General features: G+C 43.5%; 1 protein-coding gene across 2 annotated transcripts; it reads right to left on the bottom strand.

The window, feature by feature from the left end:
* Nucleotides 1-343: 343 nt before the first annotated feature.
* On the bottom strand, nt 344-16,488 carry RBM5 (RNA binding motif protein 5). 2 transcript variants are annotated; one of them, XM_062585157.1, is made up of 24 exons: nt 16,359-16,488; nt 15,779-16,232; nt 15,227-15,382; nt 13,209-13,278; nt 12,660-12,733; nt 10,189-10,272; nt 9,034-9,094; nt 8,810-8,875; nt 8,283-8,443; nt 7,304-7,401; nt 6,808-6,895; nt 6,530-6,607; nt 6,366-6,441; nt 5,756-5,841; nt 5,362-5,440; nt 5,007-5,098; nt 4,357-4,521; nt 3,716-3,862; nt 3,566-3,637; nt 2,910-3,089; nt 2,604-2,678; nt 1,990-2,087; nt 1,777-1,906; nt 344-1,141 (listed from the first exon to the last, which is right to left on the bottom strand). In XM_062585157.1, the coding sequence occupies exons 1-24, from the start codon at nt 16,373-16,375 to the stop codon at nt 1,016-1,018; spliced, it is 2,733 nt and encodes a 910-aa protein (XP_062441141.1). In that variant the 5' UTR covers nt 16,376-16,488; the 3' UTR covers nt 344-1,015. The 2 variants fall into 2 exon arrangements, with proteins under 2 accessions (XP_062441141.1, XP_062441142.1); XM_062585158.1 differs by having other exon boundaries at nt 6,369-6,441; nt 16,359-16,487.
* Nucleotides 16,489-18,115: the final 1,627 nt, after the last annotated feature.

Here is an 18,115-nt window from a genome sequence, read left to right as displayed (position 1 = left end):
AGCAGAACCTGACTTTTACAGAAGGGAAGCTCCCTCCTTATAGGAAGCATCAGTTTCACTGCCCAGCAGAGACGCAACTAACATTCAGTGTCTCCCTACAAACATTCATACTCAAGGCTGCATCACAGGTCATCAGCCCTGGAGCAAACTGCAGGATACACTTTTGGTAGCCATTTCCTGCTCCCCTAGCTCAGCACTGCAGAAGGTGCTCATGCAGGAGGGAACATAAGAATATGTTGGCCCTCAGACATCACTGCCTGAAAACAGTTACAGCAGTGCAACAGACAGATGCGATCAGTCAGCTTCTACCCTGCAGTTCTGAAAAAAAAGACGACACTAATAGTAAATCACAGCACATCATGGAGATTAAAGAAAGTAGCAAGTGACCTGAAGTACACGTGCAATGAACAATGACACACAGACTCCACAACAAGGTCTTCGCAAGGAAGAAGCGGAACCACAGAAAGGACAAGTAGCACCGGAAACTTATTCTTCATTAACCCACTGAGAAACAAATGGGATCATTTTTGGATGTATTTCTTCTGGAAATGAGCCAAAATTGGCAACTAGAATCAAAGTTTTCAAAAAGTCTATACAAAGATGTATCATACAAAATGTACAGGAAAGTTCTCAAAAAAAAAAAAAAAAGACGATACAACAAAAGGAGAGCAGAGATGGTGCGAAACCACAGCTAACACATCCTGCCCCAGCTCTGGAGGGCAGGAGCAGCAGTGAGAGAACACACATCGAACACAAAATACATTACATTATGTACAAGACCGTATAAAGATCAGCATCCCCTTTGGTCTAGCCAGGAGCTCTCCAGCACAAAGTTGTGACAGTTCTGACAATTCACGTACAGAAGTGTTACATGTCGAGAGGGGGGAAAGAGTCCAAGGGAATAAAATGGTCAACTCTAAACCATAACCAGAACACAGCCAGGCCAGCAAGGCTACAGGGTTTAACAGTCAGTTCTGGCTGCCAAGTGGTTTGTAGGCTCACAGGCCAGAGCACATTACTCCATCTCTGTGAAACGGGCAAACATGGCTTTCCGCACTGCATCTTTGTAGGAATCTGCAGTAGAGACACCATAGGAGCTACCCTTGGCCCCCAAGCCAGCTCCTCTCATCCGTACTTGAGCCTGCAAGGGAAGGGACACATGGTTCAGCTCTGGAGCAAGAAGCTACATACCAACCCTCCCCAGGCCTCTGCAACAAGCAGGAAACCACCCTACTTGGGAAATACAGTAACACTCATGGATCAAAACACTGTCTCAACCTCACCTAGTGGGTCTCACACTGCTGAGAATAATTCCAACAGGATCTCAGCCTTGTATACAGAGGCAATAGTCTGAGGCTTGATGATTCTGCACCACTGTTAACTCACCCCAAAAATCAGCTGAAATTAAACTGCATGAGAATGTAGCTCCTAACAGGGTAGCTCACAGCATGGTCAAATCCAGGAAAGCCAACAGCTGGGCTACTTGTACTACCTGGACAGAGGGTAGCCCACCCTGAGCCACACAGGCGGTACACAGTTCTAATCTTTGGCTGCTGCTGTGTCACCTGAGGAGCCAAATTCCTCAAGGAAGCAAGCACAACACTTACTGTGCGAGTTCCTGGTCTGTCTGAAATGCCACCGTCTTTCTGAGGCTTTGCTAGGCAGCTTTCATAGGAATGGCAGTTTCTTCATGCCACATAAGTGATCTTCTCAACAGTGAGTACCTCTTAATAAAACAAGTACCAAACCAAAAGGTACCACCACACTTCTACTTACCTCAATGGGTGCAGTGATGCCCTGACATTTCCTCCCCAAACCTGAGCCTTCCCTCCAGCCCATAGCCTGGAGCATCTTGTTGCCGATATTACTATTGTCAAGACCATCCTTAGTGGGCTGCTCATAATTACTACAGGAAAAAAGAAAAGGTCACTTAACAAGGGTGCTCATCATGAATTCAAGCAAGCACCAAAGGAACTTTCAGATACATACACTGTGCCAGCATCATAGACCTTCTTTCGTTTTGGCTCAGGGGGCTCTGGAATGCCGTACTTCTCCCGTCTCTCAGCAGCTCTATCTCTGTATTTCATCTGCAACAATGTAACCAGATTTAGCATTGTTTCAAAAGAATCTTGCTTATCTAGGGCTACCAAAGTAAACTAAATGACTGCTATTACAGAAAACTCTCTACAGCAGCCTGTGGCAACAACTGTCAATTTCCACACCAACAGGACTAATCTTTGAATTGCAGTCCTCTGAGGCACAAAAGAAACTGCACAGGGGTATTAAGAGTCTGGCTGTAAGGCTAGGTAGAACCCACTGGATTTGAGCAGTTTAGCTGCCATCCAATGCTGCCCGAAAGTCATTGGCCCTGCGAGAGCGCTCTCCATCTCAAATTTGGAGGTGGAAGGACTCTTCCTTGATAAGCAGTGGCTGTACTATCAGGGGTACTTCTCTCTGTACAACAAGAAAACTCTGAACCTTGACCTAGAAAGGGGTTAGCTTACTAGGATTACCTCGTAAGTGACAAGTCAGCAGGAGAGCTGAACCCCTCATCTATGCAGGTCCTTTCTATTAGTCACTCATCTAGTCACCTAAACACTGACCTCTCGCTCACGTAGCTCCAAAGCTTCAAGTTCCTGCTCCGAAAGCTTTGATCTCCTATAGATGTCCATGTTTTGCTGCAACAAGAGATTTGCATTAACAGCATGAAACTCGCAACACATCAGCAAATAAGCCTTTGTTTTAAATAAGTAGCTGGCTTATAGAAGACCTGACCAACAGCAACCCACCTACGAGTACTTTTGCATTAAGGGTAAAAAGAGCATTCCAGTAGCAACGTGCATTGCCACTTTGGCCTACACACTGAATTATGGCAACCAAGTATCTTTCTGGCAGCATATTGTAATTACCTTGTGCAAATCAGACAGCTGCTGGTGCCGAATCAGAGCATCTTTGTTTGGAAATTGCCTTCTACACAGCAGACAAGCCATCTTCTTCCAGTCAGTCAGCTTCTCTTCTTCATTCTCCATTCTTTCCAACAGGTCCTCATCATTATCGCTATCGCCACTGTAAGCAGCCACTAGGCCACGCTAGAAGAAAGGACAACATTAGGGGAAGCATAATAGTATTACCATATTAACAGAAGAGCCCAGAAGCAGAAAAAGAAGACTGTAGATGTGCTCACTGCGCACACAGGAGAGACACTCCTCTTGCATTACTTAAAAATGCAACTCGAGGAGAACCACATGCCACACTGGCTGCTACAAGTCTTAGTCCTCACTAGCCAAACAAATGTGAATATACACTTTTTAGAAACCTCAAAACCTCAGCTAAGCCCTGACACTTAAAGACTAGCAGAAATCAAAACTCTTCTCAATGCATCTCAAGTCACACAGCCTGCTGCACTAGATCATAACCATCACAATCTCCTATAGATGACAGCCTAGAAAACAAGTCTCTACTAGTCCTGCTCTTAAATGCTTTACCACATTCTAATAATCTTTGGAAATACAGAAGCCCCAGCTCTTTTGGCTGCAAAGCAATCTGGCAGATGCCTCACACTCACCTTGAGTGGATTCTCATCTTCCCCATTTTTGATCACTTCTGGCAAGATCTGCTGTCTCTCAGATAGAGCTCCCTGGATAAGGTAAAAACATAAGAGCACTGAGCTTTCTGTTGTCTGCTACACTATGCACTCCATTCCCAATACCTTCACCTTTTTCTCAAAAAGGGCAAAGCCTGCATCTGCAGCCGCTGATTCTTTCCGCTCTTCTTCTCTGGTGCTTAGTGGCTGGAAGCTATTCTTGAAGTTCTCTTTCTGCTTGTTCAAACTCTTTGCCCAACGCTCCATGTCTTTAGCAATCTGAAAGGCACACAGTGGTTTGCTCAGACACAGACAGCTTCTTTACAGAGGCTTGTCTCCGATGATATCAATTCAGTCATTCCACTTGCATGCAGTTCCTAGAACAAGGCAACCCATTACCACTTTGTACCACTTTGTTTTCTCACATAACAATGTAGTGCAGCCATTCCGCTGTATGCCAGCATTCAAGAAATACTGCAGTTCGCTTCTGTCACCGGATGAATCTTTCTTACCCACTCATTTAACCAATGGTTTAGCTATGCTCCCACTGGTCTTGGCATGTTTTCTTAGATGTTCCTCTTACGAAGAATTGCCTTCTGCACTGAAGTCTTCCGAACTCCACCTTTCCTCAGCCCTGTACACAATGTCTGCTGCAAAGTGCAGCTATGTATCTCACCAGATAACCTAGGTTTTACCTTGTCACCAAAAAGAGTAACTATAACCTCATTTCATTCAAGAACTTGGCCGAGTTACAATTCCATTTCATCTTTTACCTGCTGAGCTGTTTTACTCTTAGGTTTCTCTTTCTTCTCCTTCACTTCTTTGGTGGTAGTTACAGTAGCTGTCTGCTGGTACGTTATACCTTCTGCAGCAGGCATGTAGGTCTCCTTTTCACCATCCCAGTAGAGATACTGCTGGGTTAAGGCATTGTAGTAATACTGACAATGAGATGGAAAACAGAGTCAGACAGCTAAAACACCTCACAAACTAGGGTTCTCCCCTGGATACTAAGAAAGTTGTCTGCTTCAGAATACTGCATCATATCGTAGCAGTATTCCTGAACATCCAAACTGCCACAGAAATGGCTTAAGACTCTGTCCCTGAACACAGGCGCTCCCCCACAACAGCATTAGGGAGAATCCTACAGATCTGCCACAGCTATCTCGGAGTCCAGACCTGGGTACACTTCACTAGGTACTGCACAATGAAATGTCTCAGTGACAGAGTCTGTGATGAACATTAACCCTATACAGGCCAAATTGGCAGAAAGTAGGGAAGCGAAAAACTAAGCTGTATACCAGAGGGCAGACACAGAGTATAAACATTGCATATTTTGTGCCCCTTGAAGTTTCAATCATATGATGAAAGAAATGAACCTAACATACCCAAAGATTTTTGATGGTTGGGAAGAGCTTGTGTTTACCTGGGAGTTAGGATCATAGTAGAGCCCTGTAATAGGATCATAATAATATCCTGAAGATTCATCATACTGGTAGGTGGAGGTATCAGGGACAGCTAAAAAAAAAAAAAGTAGGACATGATCATTCCAGTGAAATTCAGACAAGTCAGACAAGTATCTTTTAAAGTTTCAGATAGAACTCCGAGATTCTAAGCTACGATGACAGAAAATGCCTGTAAAGAACTCTTCATTAGCACAGGCGCACTCTCCAGGAACAGTTTCACCGCTTACATATAGCAACAGAACACCAAACCAAAGAAACATCTCTATCGCTAACAAGTGACATATCTGCCACCAGGAGCAGCTCCTTGTAGCTTACCGTATTTGGTGCCAGGGACTACACCAGTTGGGGCAGTTGTTTGCGCCTGAGTGCTAGTAGTAGCTGGTGCTGTTTGTGTCTGAAAAGAATAGAAACCTTGGTAAGAAAAAACTGTTACTGAGGTCCAAGAAACTACACGTTCAACAACCACCCCTTCTTGACTACTGCACTTAATATGCAGTTCTAATAAAGAGCAAAACCAGCAGAGGAAAGAAATGGTAGACAATTCTGTTACAAATACAAGTTCTGGTTCTACCTTCACCCATGGATAATTAGAAGCTTTGCTTTGCTGTGCCATGCGCATTAAGAAGGGATGTCACAAGTAAGTCAGATATCCCATATAACAATAAACCTGACTGCCCAGAAAACAAAGAGTAATTAACTCTAAAATTACCGGAGAATCAGGTGAGTTCGTCTGTTGATTATATAACTGAGGACTCTGCGACACAACTGCTGCTGTGGTGGTAGTTACTGGAGCTCCTGCCAACATGAAGAGCAGTAACAGATAAGCCAATTAATATGTAAGACAGTACGTCATCCTAGAGAGAATTACTTTGCTTATAGCTTCAGCTCCTTATTCCAGCTCTAGCAGCTGAGCAAGGCAATAAACATCCAAAAGGAGAACGATATACACAGTGGGTATGTTCTATCCAGACAAGGAATAGTTTCCTTTCTAGGAGGAGATACATACAAGTGAATGACTCCTGGTCTCTGACAGCTGCCCAACACTGAAGATTTGAATAGAGCTGCTTAGGTAGCTCTCATGAGCACAAGGCATTTCTCAACTTTCTGAAACAACTGCTGCTCTCTTTAACCTCACAAACTAGATGAGCCCACAAAAAAAAAAATAGTTTTCTAGTAACGTGTACTTAAAAGAGATATCCTGACAGCAAACTCAGCCAAGTGTTGCTTCATACAGCAGAGTAAAATAAAGACTAAGATAAAATATTGCTACAGCAAAATTATCATTGCAAAAAATTCCACCTCTCACATTTTGAAACTACTACCTGATATGGTAGCTGCATCTGTATCCAACACTCCTCCCTGATTTTGGTAGTACTGCTGATAATCCTGGGAGTACTGTGAAGAAAAAAGAATGGTAACACAAGAGGAGCAGATACTAAAAACGTAATTGCCTACTGCTTAGAGCACAATCAACACTACTAACCTGAGCATACTGTGTGTAGCCGTCCTGTCCTGACTGAAGGTAGCTGTAGTCAATGGTGCCACCTTCTCCAGTCTGCGGCTGAAATTCCAGCAGATAAAGTTTTGTCAGAGACAGTAAGTTACTGCATTTAAAAATTTCAACACTAGTTAGATCCTAATCAAACTGCAAGAGCAGAACTGTCAGAGCTGCTTAAAACAGATGGCCAGCAGTACAATTATATGCTCTTTATTTCCAATTCAAAGAAAACAAGACTATGAGTAACAGCTCCCAAATCATACCTGAGTAGATGACCACTGAGCTGCAGCAATAGCTGTACTGGCCACAGAAAAGGCACTGACCCTGTTACCATCTGGGAGAAGTAAGTCTCTGAAAACAAGAAAAGCAGACCCTGAGTAAATGTTGCCTTTTCATACTCAAGGAGATGTGTCTCCAGTCTGTCCTTACGTTTAGATTTCACAGTAATTCTACATTTTCAGTGTAATGAATGAGGCAAAGCAGTGCTTTGTTGGCTGAAGGAACTTCTATACGCATTGCTATGGAGTTGATAACAAGTCATTAGGAAACTATAGTGCTGTGTACAACAATCACAACAGCAGCTTCAGAGGACATACAGATGCGAACAAACATTGCATCATCGTTTTTTTTGTGTCATGAGAGTCAAAGTAACACAAGACACGAGAGAAGCAAAGCTTTTCAGAGCCTGTAATCTTAAGAAAGCCAGGATGACAACTGCAAATCTTACAAACAGGGAAAGCCAACAGCTCTGCAACTCACTTTCTGGCACTCTTTGCAAAGTCAACACCAATTGTTTTGCCATCAATTTTTAATGGTGGCTGAAGACTCTGTAAAATCTGCAGCAGTTGAGAAGCATCCTGTAACAAGAAACACTCATTATTATAAAAGGCAGCTTACTGAGGAAGTGAAGATTCAGGGTTTAACAAATTACTAACTTTTCACACGCTGTCTGAAGGGAGCTAAAGCTACAAGAACACCTCCATCTTCTCTCATGGCATAAACAGTCTTAAAAGGACACAATGGGACTAGTCAAAGACTATCTGCAAATATACTAAGGTTCCCTGACATAGCTGGGTCACAACTTTAAACATTTTCTAAAATCTCGGCTTTATGAAGCAGGTATTAGTTTGCCCAAAATTGCTCCAAAACGAAGGCCATCAGAGAGAGAGAGAGATTAATCACCTGCTTTCATCCAACATCAAAACTTAATTCAGGTTGATAGGACCTAAAAAAATATCATCCAGTCCAACTCGCTTAAAGGAAGTCTAAACAGCTCAGGTTACTCAGGACCCCATCTAGTTAAGTTTGAAATCTCCAACAACGCAGATTCAACCATCTCTCTGGGAGGTGTAGCATCTGACCACACTCACAGTGAAAACATCTTCTATGTATCTCACTGGAATTTCATGTCTTTGAATTTACGCCTGTTGCCTACTGTTCTATCCTTGTATAACCTTCAGAGTCTGCCTCCCCTACACACTTTCACTAGGTGCTGCAAAGGATGAAGTAGTTCAATTCTCCTCAAATGTTATATACTCCAATCTATGCATCATCTTTGTGATCTAAACATGAAACCAGCCTTCAATCACAAGGCTTCAAGGCACACTGAATGCATGTCCAAATAACAATCTGGCAACACTCAGTGAACACAGGCAGTCTTTAGAGACAGGACAAGGGCTCTAAAAGCCTCATCTACAGAACATTAACAAGCTATGAAATACATCAATAAGGCCCTCACCATGGCAGAAGACAGTTGCACAAATGCAAAGCCTCTGTTTTGCTGAGTCTGCTTGTCTTTGATAAGACGAATATTATTGACCGCCAGAGAGGCATATGGAGACAATGCAGTCATGATAGATTCCACTACTGTGTGAGGAGCAATGTTTCGGAGAATGATAGCTGAAGAGAAAAGGAAGCATCACATTAGCTGTGCAAATAAAAGCTTTTCAGAGTACTTTAAGTTCTTCACAAAACCCAATGATTTTAAACATCAGTATATTTCAGTCTCAAAAGTATAGGGTTGCCAGGAAGGAGAACTTGTTTCACTAGGAAGGTGAGAAGGTTGTCAATAGACTTCTGAGTAATCCTCTTCCTGAGCAGAAGCACTAACCAGTCTACACATACCAGTCTACAAATCAAAACCAAACCGTGCTAAGCCATCTGCACTGGAAGAGCTCAAGCTGGGTGCCAAAACCCAGTCTGATGCACAAGGATGAATACATATGTTTACAGTACATCTTACAGAAGTAGTCCAACATAACTTACTATCACAGTAATAGTCCACAGATTGAACGGCTTCTGCTGCTCCAGGTGGTACCTCCTGTTCTGAATCTTCATAGGAAGAAGAAAGTATTTTAGTCAAAATAAGCCTCAACCTCTCAAAATCAGTATTTCACAAGCCAACCTAGGACCTACAGTAAACTTTGTTTCCTATGAAGGACAAAGTCTCCCACAAAAGTCAAATACATCAAGAGATGAATGTAACTTACCGAATTTGTCTGCTCCACAACGGAAGCATTTTAGCCTCCTCCTGAAGTTGTAAAGGCAGCACTAGGAGGAAGAAGAAGAGCAAGTCTAATAAGAACTTAAAAAGTATTTTTTAACAATTCTGGCATGTACTGTACAATACTGAAAATAAGACATTTATGCAAAGTACCACAACGAAACTAAGCACACCAGAGTAAACAAGAACAGCAGAATTCACGCTTATCTGCATCATGGCTGCTTTTCAAAATGTCTGAGTTCTCTTGTCCACATCAGTAAATCTGTCTTAAGTTATTTAGCTATTTTAACTGTATGGTTTCCTACTTATGATCCCAGTCACAGTAACTGCTTTAGAACAGCACGATACTAAAATAAAGCACAAGACTAAAGCACATGTGTTCACCTTTACTGGGAAAAAAAAAAGGCACTTGAGATGTTACGGAACAGCCTTGTTTTGATCTTGCTAAGCCATCTCCCCCCCCCTTTTTTTTTGGGGGGGGGGGAAACATATCAAACAAGCTGAGCTGAGGAATACAGAACATATCTAATGACTTCATATTCTAGAATAGCTTACTGCATGGTCTTTGAATATAGAATCAAAACCACTAACACTGTCCTTCATATCTCCATTCTATAATATATGCCTCTGCACAATTACTGCATCCAACAAAAGCCAAAGGTAGAAAAAGTAAGACTACAAGTGTTATCAGACTTTCTATCAAGGAGTGGTATATTAACAGAATAATTCCCTTAACAATATAACAAATCCCTTAAGAAGTAACATACTCCATCACTTTAAATGCAAATAGTAACTCTTGGAAGAGCTGCTCTGCATCAGTCACCCATTTACCAAGCAACATGGAGCTTCACTGGTAAAGTCTGCAGTCTGCTGCAGACAGAAGTACTGAGGCCAGTCCCAATCTTAATCTTTTAGCTCTGACATGGACATCTCCAGATGCCTTATGTTTGAAGGTTTCTGTCACTTCGCCTATTTGTCACCAGAGCTACAAAACACTTGAATTTTCTTAGCATTCCTACAATGTCATAGGGACCAACAGTACAAACAAGTCTGAATCACTTAGCTGTCTGCTTGAATTACCGAGCTGGTAAAGAGAACTGAACCAAAGAGAAATTGTCTACAATGAACATAAGCACTGTACCTTGTTACAAAGCCAGTCTTCAAATTTAGGCCTGGGGTTGCTGTAGTGCATTGCAATCTGCTTCCCCTGAATCACGAGCTTTTTCTGCAAAAAAAGTGATTTCAATTATTCCTGTATTGAGGCACACATGCTCATTTTCCCATGGCAGAGCACCCTTCGGAGGAATCAGTGCTCCTGAATTAAATGGACAACATATGGGGAGGACGTGGAGGACAACCACCGCCACCTACACCCTGCCCATCCAATCCTGCAGAGAGGAGGACGAGGGCAGTAAGAGAATGGGATGTGGAGCAAAGATAAACGGAATCAGGGAGTGTTGAAAAAGCTGCCAAACACTAAACGCTGACATGGAACCAGGAAGTGTCTCGAAAGAGACAAAGTCCTAACCTGCTGCATTCAGGATTAACAGATATTTTAGGAGTCTCTTTGCCCCCCAACTGCTTCTATTCACTTCTGATACAGTACTGAGCAACTTTTTAAACGTGTCCTTAGGTGACTGCTTCACTTCTTCCCCTACTCCAAATACCCTAGATCTTTAAACAACAGCATTTGGACTATTTTTCCAAGCACTTTCTTCAGGAAGTGTCCCTCTGAAAATACAGTAACTCCTCCAAAAGGGACCCTTTTAAGACTTCTTGGAGGCTGGATGACAAGTGCCATCAACTGAAATGTAACTCAAGAGTGAACTCCTTTGGCTAATGCACCAGTTCAAATGAATGCCTAGGTAAGAGGTTTGTGTTCTTCCTTCAGGCAGGAACTCTCCAAAATGAGTAACTAGATTGCAAGTGAAGCTTCTCCAGGGGTAGTAAAAATTCATAATGCTTTCACAGAATGTCCTCTCACTCTGTGACTTTAAAGGAGTTAGGAATTTAAATCTATTTAAGAAGCCATGATTCCAAGCCACAGACTTTGCCAAGCCTGGGTGTGCAGAATGCCCTTTCCAAATACGGCCATCACAACATTTCAGTCAAACAGGTAGGAGTATGTCTGAGGAAGTGTGCATTAAGACCATATCCCAGACATTTTAATTCAAGAATTACTTTTATAAAGGGTTAGCTTATGGCAGAGGCACCACGTAAGTGTCAGGATTGGTGGCTTTTCTGTGTCTGACAAATCTAGTAGGGCTCTCACATTCTGCATAATTAATAAGGGCAAAGCCATTTCTCCTACCGGCAGAGGGAGGGTTGGAGGGCCCAGCACTCACTGGATATGCACACATAGAAACAAAGCTGGTGGCATAGTTACAACACATCATCCTTTTATCTATCAGTCAGCAACAAGGCTGCTGGGGAGATTCTATGTTTTCCCTACTACTAGGGTGGTTGGGTTACTGGAGTGAATTTGGATATTTGTTTCAATTAATTACACATCAACACAGCTTTGTATATATTAAAATTATCTTATTTCTCAAAATATGCTCAGCCTTTAGTTCTTGACACGAGTCTTTCTGGTGCATCCAGTGACCCTACCGATTAGCACAACAGGAAAAAATCCAACTTGAATACTGCTCTCTTACCAGGGAAATGACATATGGCATGAGACACATGAAACCTTATTCTAACGCACAGTATGCTGCAACTTCTGTCTACTGAAATTTAACAGTCTACAACTCCATTATGGTGCTATTTCTTTATGTACAAAAGCAACACAAGATATCATTCATCATGCCTTACAGGAACCTTAACACCAGTTACTTAGATGTTTAAAAAAAACAAAAAAGAAAAAAGGCTTGATACACACTGCTCACTTTGAGAGCATTTTTAAGTTCTGCTGTTCAAATAGATTATCAACATCCACAACGTAGCAAAACCAAGTATAACTATTTGCAGTGCAACAGGAATTGTCACTGAGGAAGAAAATACCTAATGGAAGACTTGTTTTGGAGGGGATTTTGGTTCCTTACCGAGTCATACTCCAGAGAAGCCAAAATACACAGCATAACTTTTAGAAGAACTCACTCTTCACTAATTTCATTTGGCATAAATGTGCTTCTCCTCTAAAAGAGCCAGTGTGTTCCCCTGACTAAAGCGAGAGAACTACTCCTGTGATGTAGCACATCATTTTCTAAATTTTGTCAGGGTTAGCACCACTGTAAAGCAGGAATCAGCATACAGTGCTTTCTCTGGCAACAAAGGAGAAGCAAATGTCAGGCAGAAATAAGTTTGAGTTTTCTAAGGACTACGTGATAAGCCTTCAGGAGTAAATTAGACTGGCACTGTGTAATTTACAACAACAGCACATTTTTCCAGGGAGCATTCAAAATAGCCAATTTTCTCTCCTAACATTACCTGATACTTTGTTCCACTCCTACAAATTTTAATATATACAAAGCTTTTATTCTTTTAAATATCAGTGTTATGGAACAAACCACTCCTTCCACCTCTGTTTTTCCTTTTTTTTTTTTTTTTTTTTTTTAACTGTACAGACTTGTTCCATTTTCAGGATTATCTAGACTTGGTGAGTGAAGCAACCTGATTGGCTTCCATCCAGCTGGTAGCATCTTGAAAGTGATAAAACTCCACGAAGGCGAAACCACGGCTTACACCTAGAGACAGCATTCAGATATAGACGGGATACTTGTGTTAGTCAGTTCCTTTAAAACAGGTGAATCTCTCTCCAACTGCTTCATTACTTCATGACAAAGCAGCTTTACAAATGCGACGTCAACTGCTGCGATCTGCTTGTTATTTTGCCATGGCAAGGAACCAAGCTCCCTTAACTGGCTACATTTTGCTTGATTTGAATCCACGTTTAAAGGTAACCATGCAACAGACTACATACTATCAAAAAGGTTTACACTAGTATTACTTACCAATACCTGTTAACAAAAACCCCTGTAGACAGACTTCTTTTTAACATGTTGGTCAGCTATCTAAAAATCTTCCAAAAAAGCCACATTCCTTAGCCATGGCAAATCTTTTATTTTTATTGCACGTGCTTGCAGTTTGGGGGTAATTCTGGATACTGTTTTGGGCTGGGGAAGAGGAAGGTGACATTAAAAACTGGGTAAGAGCTCTCACCTGTCTTTCTTTTCATCAGCCTCACGTCTGCAGGCTGAGGACCTTCAAAGGATTCAATAAGCTCCCGAATCTGCATGAGATTTTAATCACACAGTTACATTCCGAATTTTGGCAGACAGCTCAGATAACTAGGTTGTGTCCTATTGTATATGCAATAAGTACGTAAACATATCATAAAATTCAAAACATTGTCTCTGAAAAAAAAGACAGACTCCAAGGAAAAAAGAGTAACAGACATCACAAAACCATGTAGTCCTTTGTACACTAAAGTAACTGCTGTCTTCATTTAGACCACCGAATCCTTGAGAACCTGAACCACAAAGACTTTATGTTGCAAAGTTATTTATACGAAGTTTAGTAGAGACTACTTGCTCCAGTGTTTATAAAGAACATTGCTGGCACACCCTCCCTGCATATCAATACAACTAACTCCAAGCAAAGGAGAAAAGAACGCCATACTACAAGGCTCCACGATATATGCATTCTTAAGCCTCAATATACAGTCATCATCCTCTAACAGTCTCTCCCTGCATTTTTCAAAGGAGAAATTAAGTTATGGAAAACATGCTATCAAAGAACAAGCTAAAGTAACATCAAGTCTTCAGCCATACCAAAGTTGCCTAAAATGTGGCACATGCTACATAGATTTTTGGATAGAGGCACATGGAGAAGGAAGTTACATGGAAGTTAATTAAGAGCAGAACACTGAGCTTTTCAACAAGTTTTACAGAACTCGCCCTGTATCACATACAACAGAGCTGTTCAGTGAACAAGAATCAAAACCGATTTACATGCCTATTGGAACTGACCTATTATCTTCAAGCAACTAACTTTTTTCACAAAAGAAGTGAAAGCTGGAAAACATGTACAGCTATAATCCAAAGAGTCACATAAACATTAACTTCAAACTAGAAAAGTTAGCAGTTCTAAAAAGCATAATCTATACCCTAAGACTGGCTAAGAATTAAAATTCTGTTTGAACTTTCCCATACATTATGTTACAGTTATTTGCAAAATGGCAGAGCTACAATCCTTGGGAACAACTCTGTTTTGAGATGTTCTGAAATGTCTGACTAAGTTGCATCAAGTGGATGCAAGAGCCTACATTGTATCAAGTACCTATGACAACTTTAGATCAGCACACAGTGACTGAAAAGAATACTCAGTATTAGGAGGGTAGCAATTAATCAACGAAGAAAAAAAAGGAAGACAAAATATCCATTGCAAAAGCAGTGCAAAAAGATTCTGTATACCAGCAATTAAAGCACAAACCCTCAGATTCAGAGAGAAGAGTCTTGTGAAATTTTTTTTTAAACAGTTGCAGGCTTTTATCTTGGTAACTAGAAAAACAAAAAAAAAAAAAAAAAAAAAAAAAGAAAGCTGAAAACTAGTCACTTCCAAGATCCTTCTATCAGAACCTAAATTGGCACTGCAAGAGCAGAGAAGTTAGACAACCATCTACCAAGCTTATTTGTACTTCCTCTGTCAGCTCTGCAGCAGCCATTTTATGACTCCCACAGCTGGTACCAACACAAAGCAGCTTTGTGCACACCCTACTTAGCTGAGGAGCTAAGTGTATCTGTTTAACCCTACCAGTCATAATTTCTTGCTTCAGGAAAGACCTGCAAAAATTAAATCACGTCACTCTCACCCAGAAAAATCTTCAAATATAAACCTGGGTCCTATAGTGAAAAGGAAAAGCAGGAAAGAGTACATAGTTTAAAATTCATTAAGTCTAAGGGAAAGCACCTAAATATGTGTGAAAATAGTCTATTCAGATTGTTCTATTTTAAAGAAACACTGATAGCTTAACATTCAGCTGACCTGTTACTTAACACGCAATACTGACAGTTTAAATCCTTCCAAGACCCAAAATGGAAGCACTACAACATGCTTAAAATGGGCTCACCGCAACTGCGGCTTTCAAGAAAATGGCAGCAATAACTGCCATGCAGATCTGCTGATACAAAACCGTACATTTTTCAGTGGGCCAGGAAAGCCCATTCCTGGCTACTTACATCATTTTCTGTAACAGTGATGGGAAGGCCACGTAACATGATGGTCTTGCTTTCTTTCTCATCATTAATGTCATTCCTGTAGTCATGCTCTCCATAGTCGCCATCAGAATGGTACCCATCTTCTGATTTGTCACTATTCCTGCGCTCCCGCTCCCTCTAAGAAGCCAGCACCCAGAATTAATAGCCACACTTACAAAAAATACATAAGAAAAAAAATTCATGCAGAAGTACTTTTATTAGTTTTTGTCCTAGCACCTCCATGCAGAAATATGGATGTAAAACTTCAACTCTCACAACCGCCTTAGCAAAATGCTAATGCCTTAGCAAAATGTACAAAAACCAACACTAGGGACTGCAGGATTCCACCACTCCTAGCAGCACCTGTTTCAGGATCCGAGGCTGGTGCGGGCACTGATGCAGGGCCACAAAAGGCAAGCGCATCCCCCACTACACCCTGCCCTTCCCTTCCCCCCGGGGCGGCCAGAGCCACCCAGCACTGTGAGGTCCCACCTGCAGCGCCGCACTCTGGTCTGGCTCGCCCGCCCCACTCACCTCAGGGCTGTCGTAGTCGCGGCTATCATAATCTCTGTCGTAGTCCCGGCTATCATAGTCTCGGCTGTCACGACTGTCATAGTCTCGGCAGTCCCGGCTGTCGTAGTCTCGGCAGTCGTAGTCCCGGCTGTCACGACTATCATAATCTCGGCAGTCTCGGCTGTCGTAGTCCCGGCAGTCCCGGCTGTCGCGACTGTCGTAGTCCCGGCTGTCGCGACTGTCGTAGTCCCGGCTGTCATAGTCGCGGCAGTCCCGGCCGTCGCGACTGTCGTAGTCTCGGCTATCATAGTCTCGACTGTCATAGTCGCGGTAGTCATCATAGCGGTCGCCGCGGCGCTCCTCGCTGGACCTCTTATAGTCCGAGTCCCTGCGCCGGCTCCGGGACTCCCGCTCATCGCGATCCTCTCTCTCCACGATGGAGCCGTAGCGGCCGCTCCGCTCCGTCCTGCTCACGCTGCGGAGCACATTGGGTCAAGCTCAGTACGAGAATGGCCCACACCCGCAGCAGCTTCCACCATCTTTCAGCCCGCAGAGCGGTTCACGCCCGACCGCTCTCTCCCTCTCTCCAACCCGCACTCACCGTTTGTCTGAGCCCATGACGCTGACCGCAATCCACAAACACACCGCACCGCCAGACACAACGATACAACTCCTCACTCCCTCGCCACAAAATGGCGCTGAAGTGACTAGCTGTCTCCTACCCAGAAGGCACCGTACCCTCCGCCTGGAAGTTTCCAAGCGCTGCGCAAGCGCAGAGGCCGCCGCCCGCCGCGGGGCACGCTGGGCGTTGTAGTGCAGGGCCCCCTCGGGCGTGGCTTCGGTGGAGACGCAGTGCCCTCGGTGAGGGAGGCCGTGTGCGGCTCCCACCCGGGCCCGTCCTAGTCGGGGGGGAATTCGAGCGGTGGCGGCGAGCGAGCGGGGCATGCTGGGTCCCTCACCCAGTGTGTCCCCCTGGGGTCATTTCCTGTCCCCCACAGAAGGACTGTGCAGTGGGGTCTCAGCCCCCAAGGGAAGTGCAGTAAGCTGTGCTCTTGCCTCCTGACCTTCCTTTGTCCTTGTCCTCCAGGAGAAGAGAGGTTTCTGCCTGGCGACTCATACCAAGCTTCTCCTCAGCCTAAAGGGCACTAAATCTGTTCTGCAATTGCAAGTCTTCAGGAGGAGTAAGGGCCTTTCTCTTCCCACAAGAAGTAACCAGTTTCCAGCCGCCTTCTACAGTCTTAGGTACTGCTGAACTCAGCACAGAGCCCTCTAGCAACTTCTTTGCTGTGGGGGAGTGCGACCTTTAGAGCTGTGTGGTCTCCAAGAATACTCTAACTACTCCTCGTTATCGCAGATGCTACACAGCCTACTGACTTCCTCCCGTAACTCCTTTATCTGAAGACATAACTTGTCAACCACAGCACACCTTCTGCAGGAGAGCTGACTGTCACCCCAGGCCTAACGGAGAGGCCCCAATGCACTCTCTGCAGCCTGAGACCTGTAGACCTGCATCTGCTCTCACAGGATCTGTCCGGGTTGAAGCCTCTGACACACCTCATGCAGCGACTCGAACAACTACTGCAGAATGTGCTTTGCAGTATATCATGACGATATCTGAGGAAGTGCACACTTTAATATTGCAACAGAAAATACCTCCTTGCAAAACTTCTTCTACCCTGCTGCACAAACTTCAGGGACCTAAGCCACTAACTCTTCCCCTAAAATCTTCACACTATGAGGAATTTCTTCTTCCAGAAGTGCAACCTGAATGCTGTCTTCAAGTTGCTTGTTCTGGGGAAAAAAGCCCGTACTCCAACAGAAGCTCTGAGTCTCCTGTTGAGCTCAGCAAGGCAGACTTGGTGCCTTTCTTGAGCTTCTGCTCACACTCTTGCCATGCAGAGCCACTTCCAGGATCAGGGAGTTCAAGACAGGAAAAAGGTGTTAGCGGTTCATGAGAGCTGTGTGTTTTCTCTCTGTACATCCAGATGCACAGGCAGTCAAGAGGGATCCACCGGTTTTCAGTAGCACAGAAATCTGTTCTGAAAATAGCCCAGCTAACTCGGGAGCTGCCCTTACTCTGGCTGATGTGGAAGGCAGCGATCCACACACACCTTCGGTGGATTTCACGGGACACTGGCATATCTGAAATGCTTTTCCTTGTGCAGCGCTTCTGCCTTCCTCTCTGTTTTCTAGAGGGACACTGTCCTCTACTGTAGCTTTCTCTGGCATTTGAACTGTTTCTGGAACTTTTTTAGCAGAGCTTTCTTCCACATGGCCCCTTGATGCCCTCGGGAAAGAAGAGGAGCCGTGCTTCCAATGTTTGTTTTTCTGAATTGAGATTTCTCCATTCCCCTTTGT

The sequence above is a fragment of the Rhea pennata genome, chromosome 12 (genome assembly GCF_028389875.1).
Source record: "Rhea pennata isolate bPtePen1 chromosome 12, bPtePen1.pri, whole genome shotgun sequence".
NCBI lineage: Eukaryota > Metazoa > Chordata > Aves > Rheiformes > Rheidae > Rhea > Rhea pennata.
This window is presented reverse-complemented; position numbering and strand designations above follow the sequence as displayed.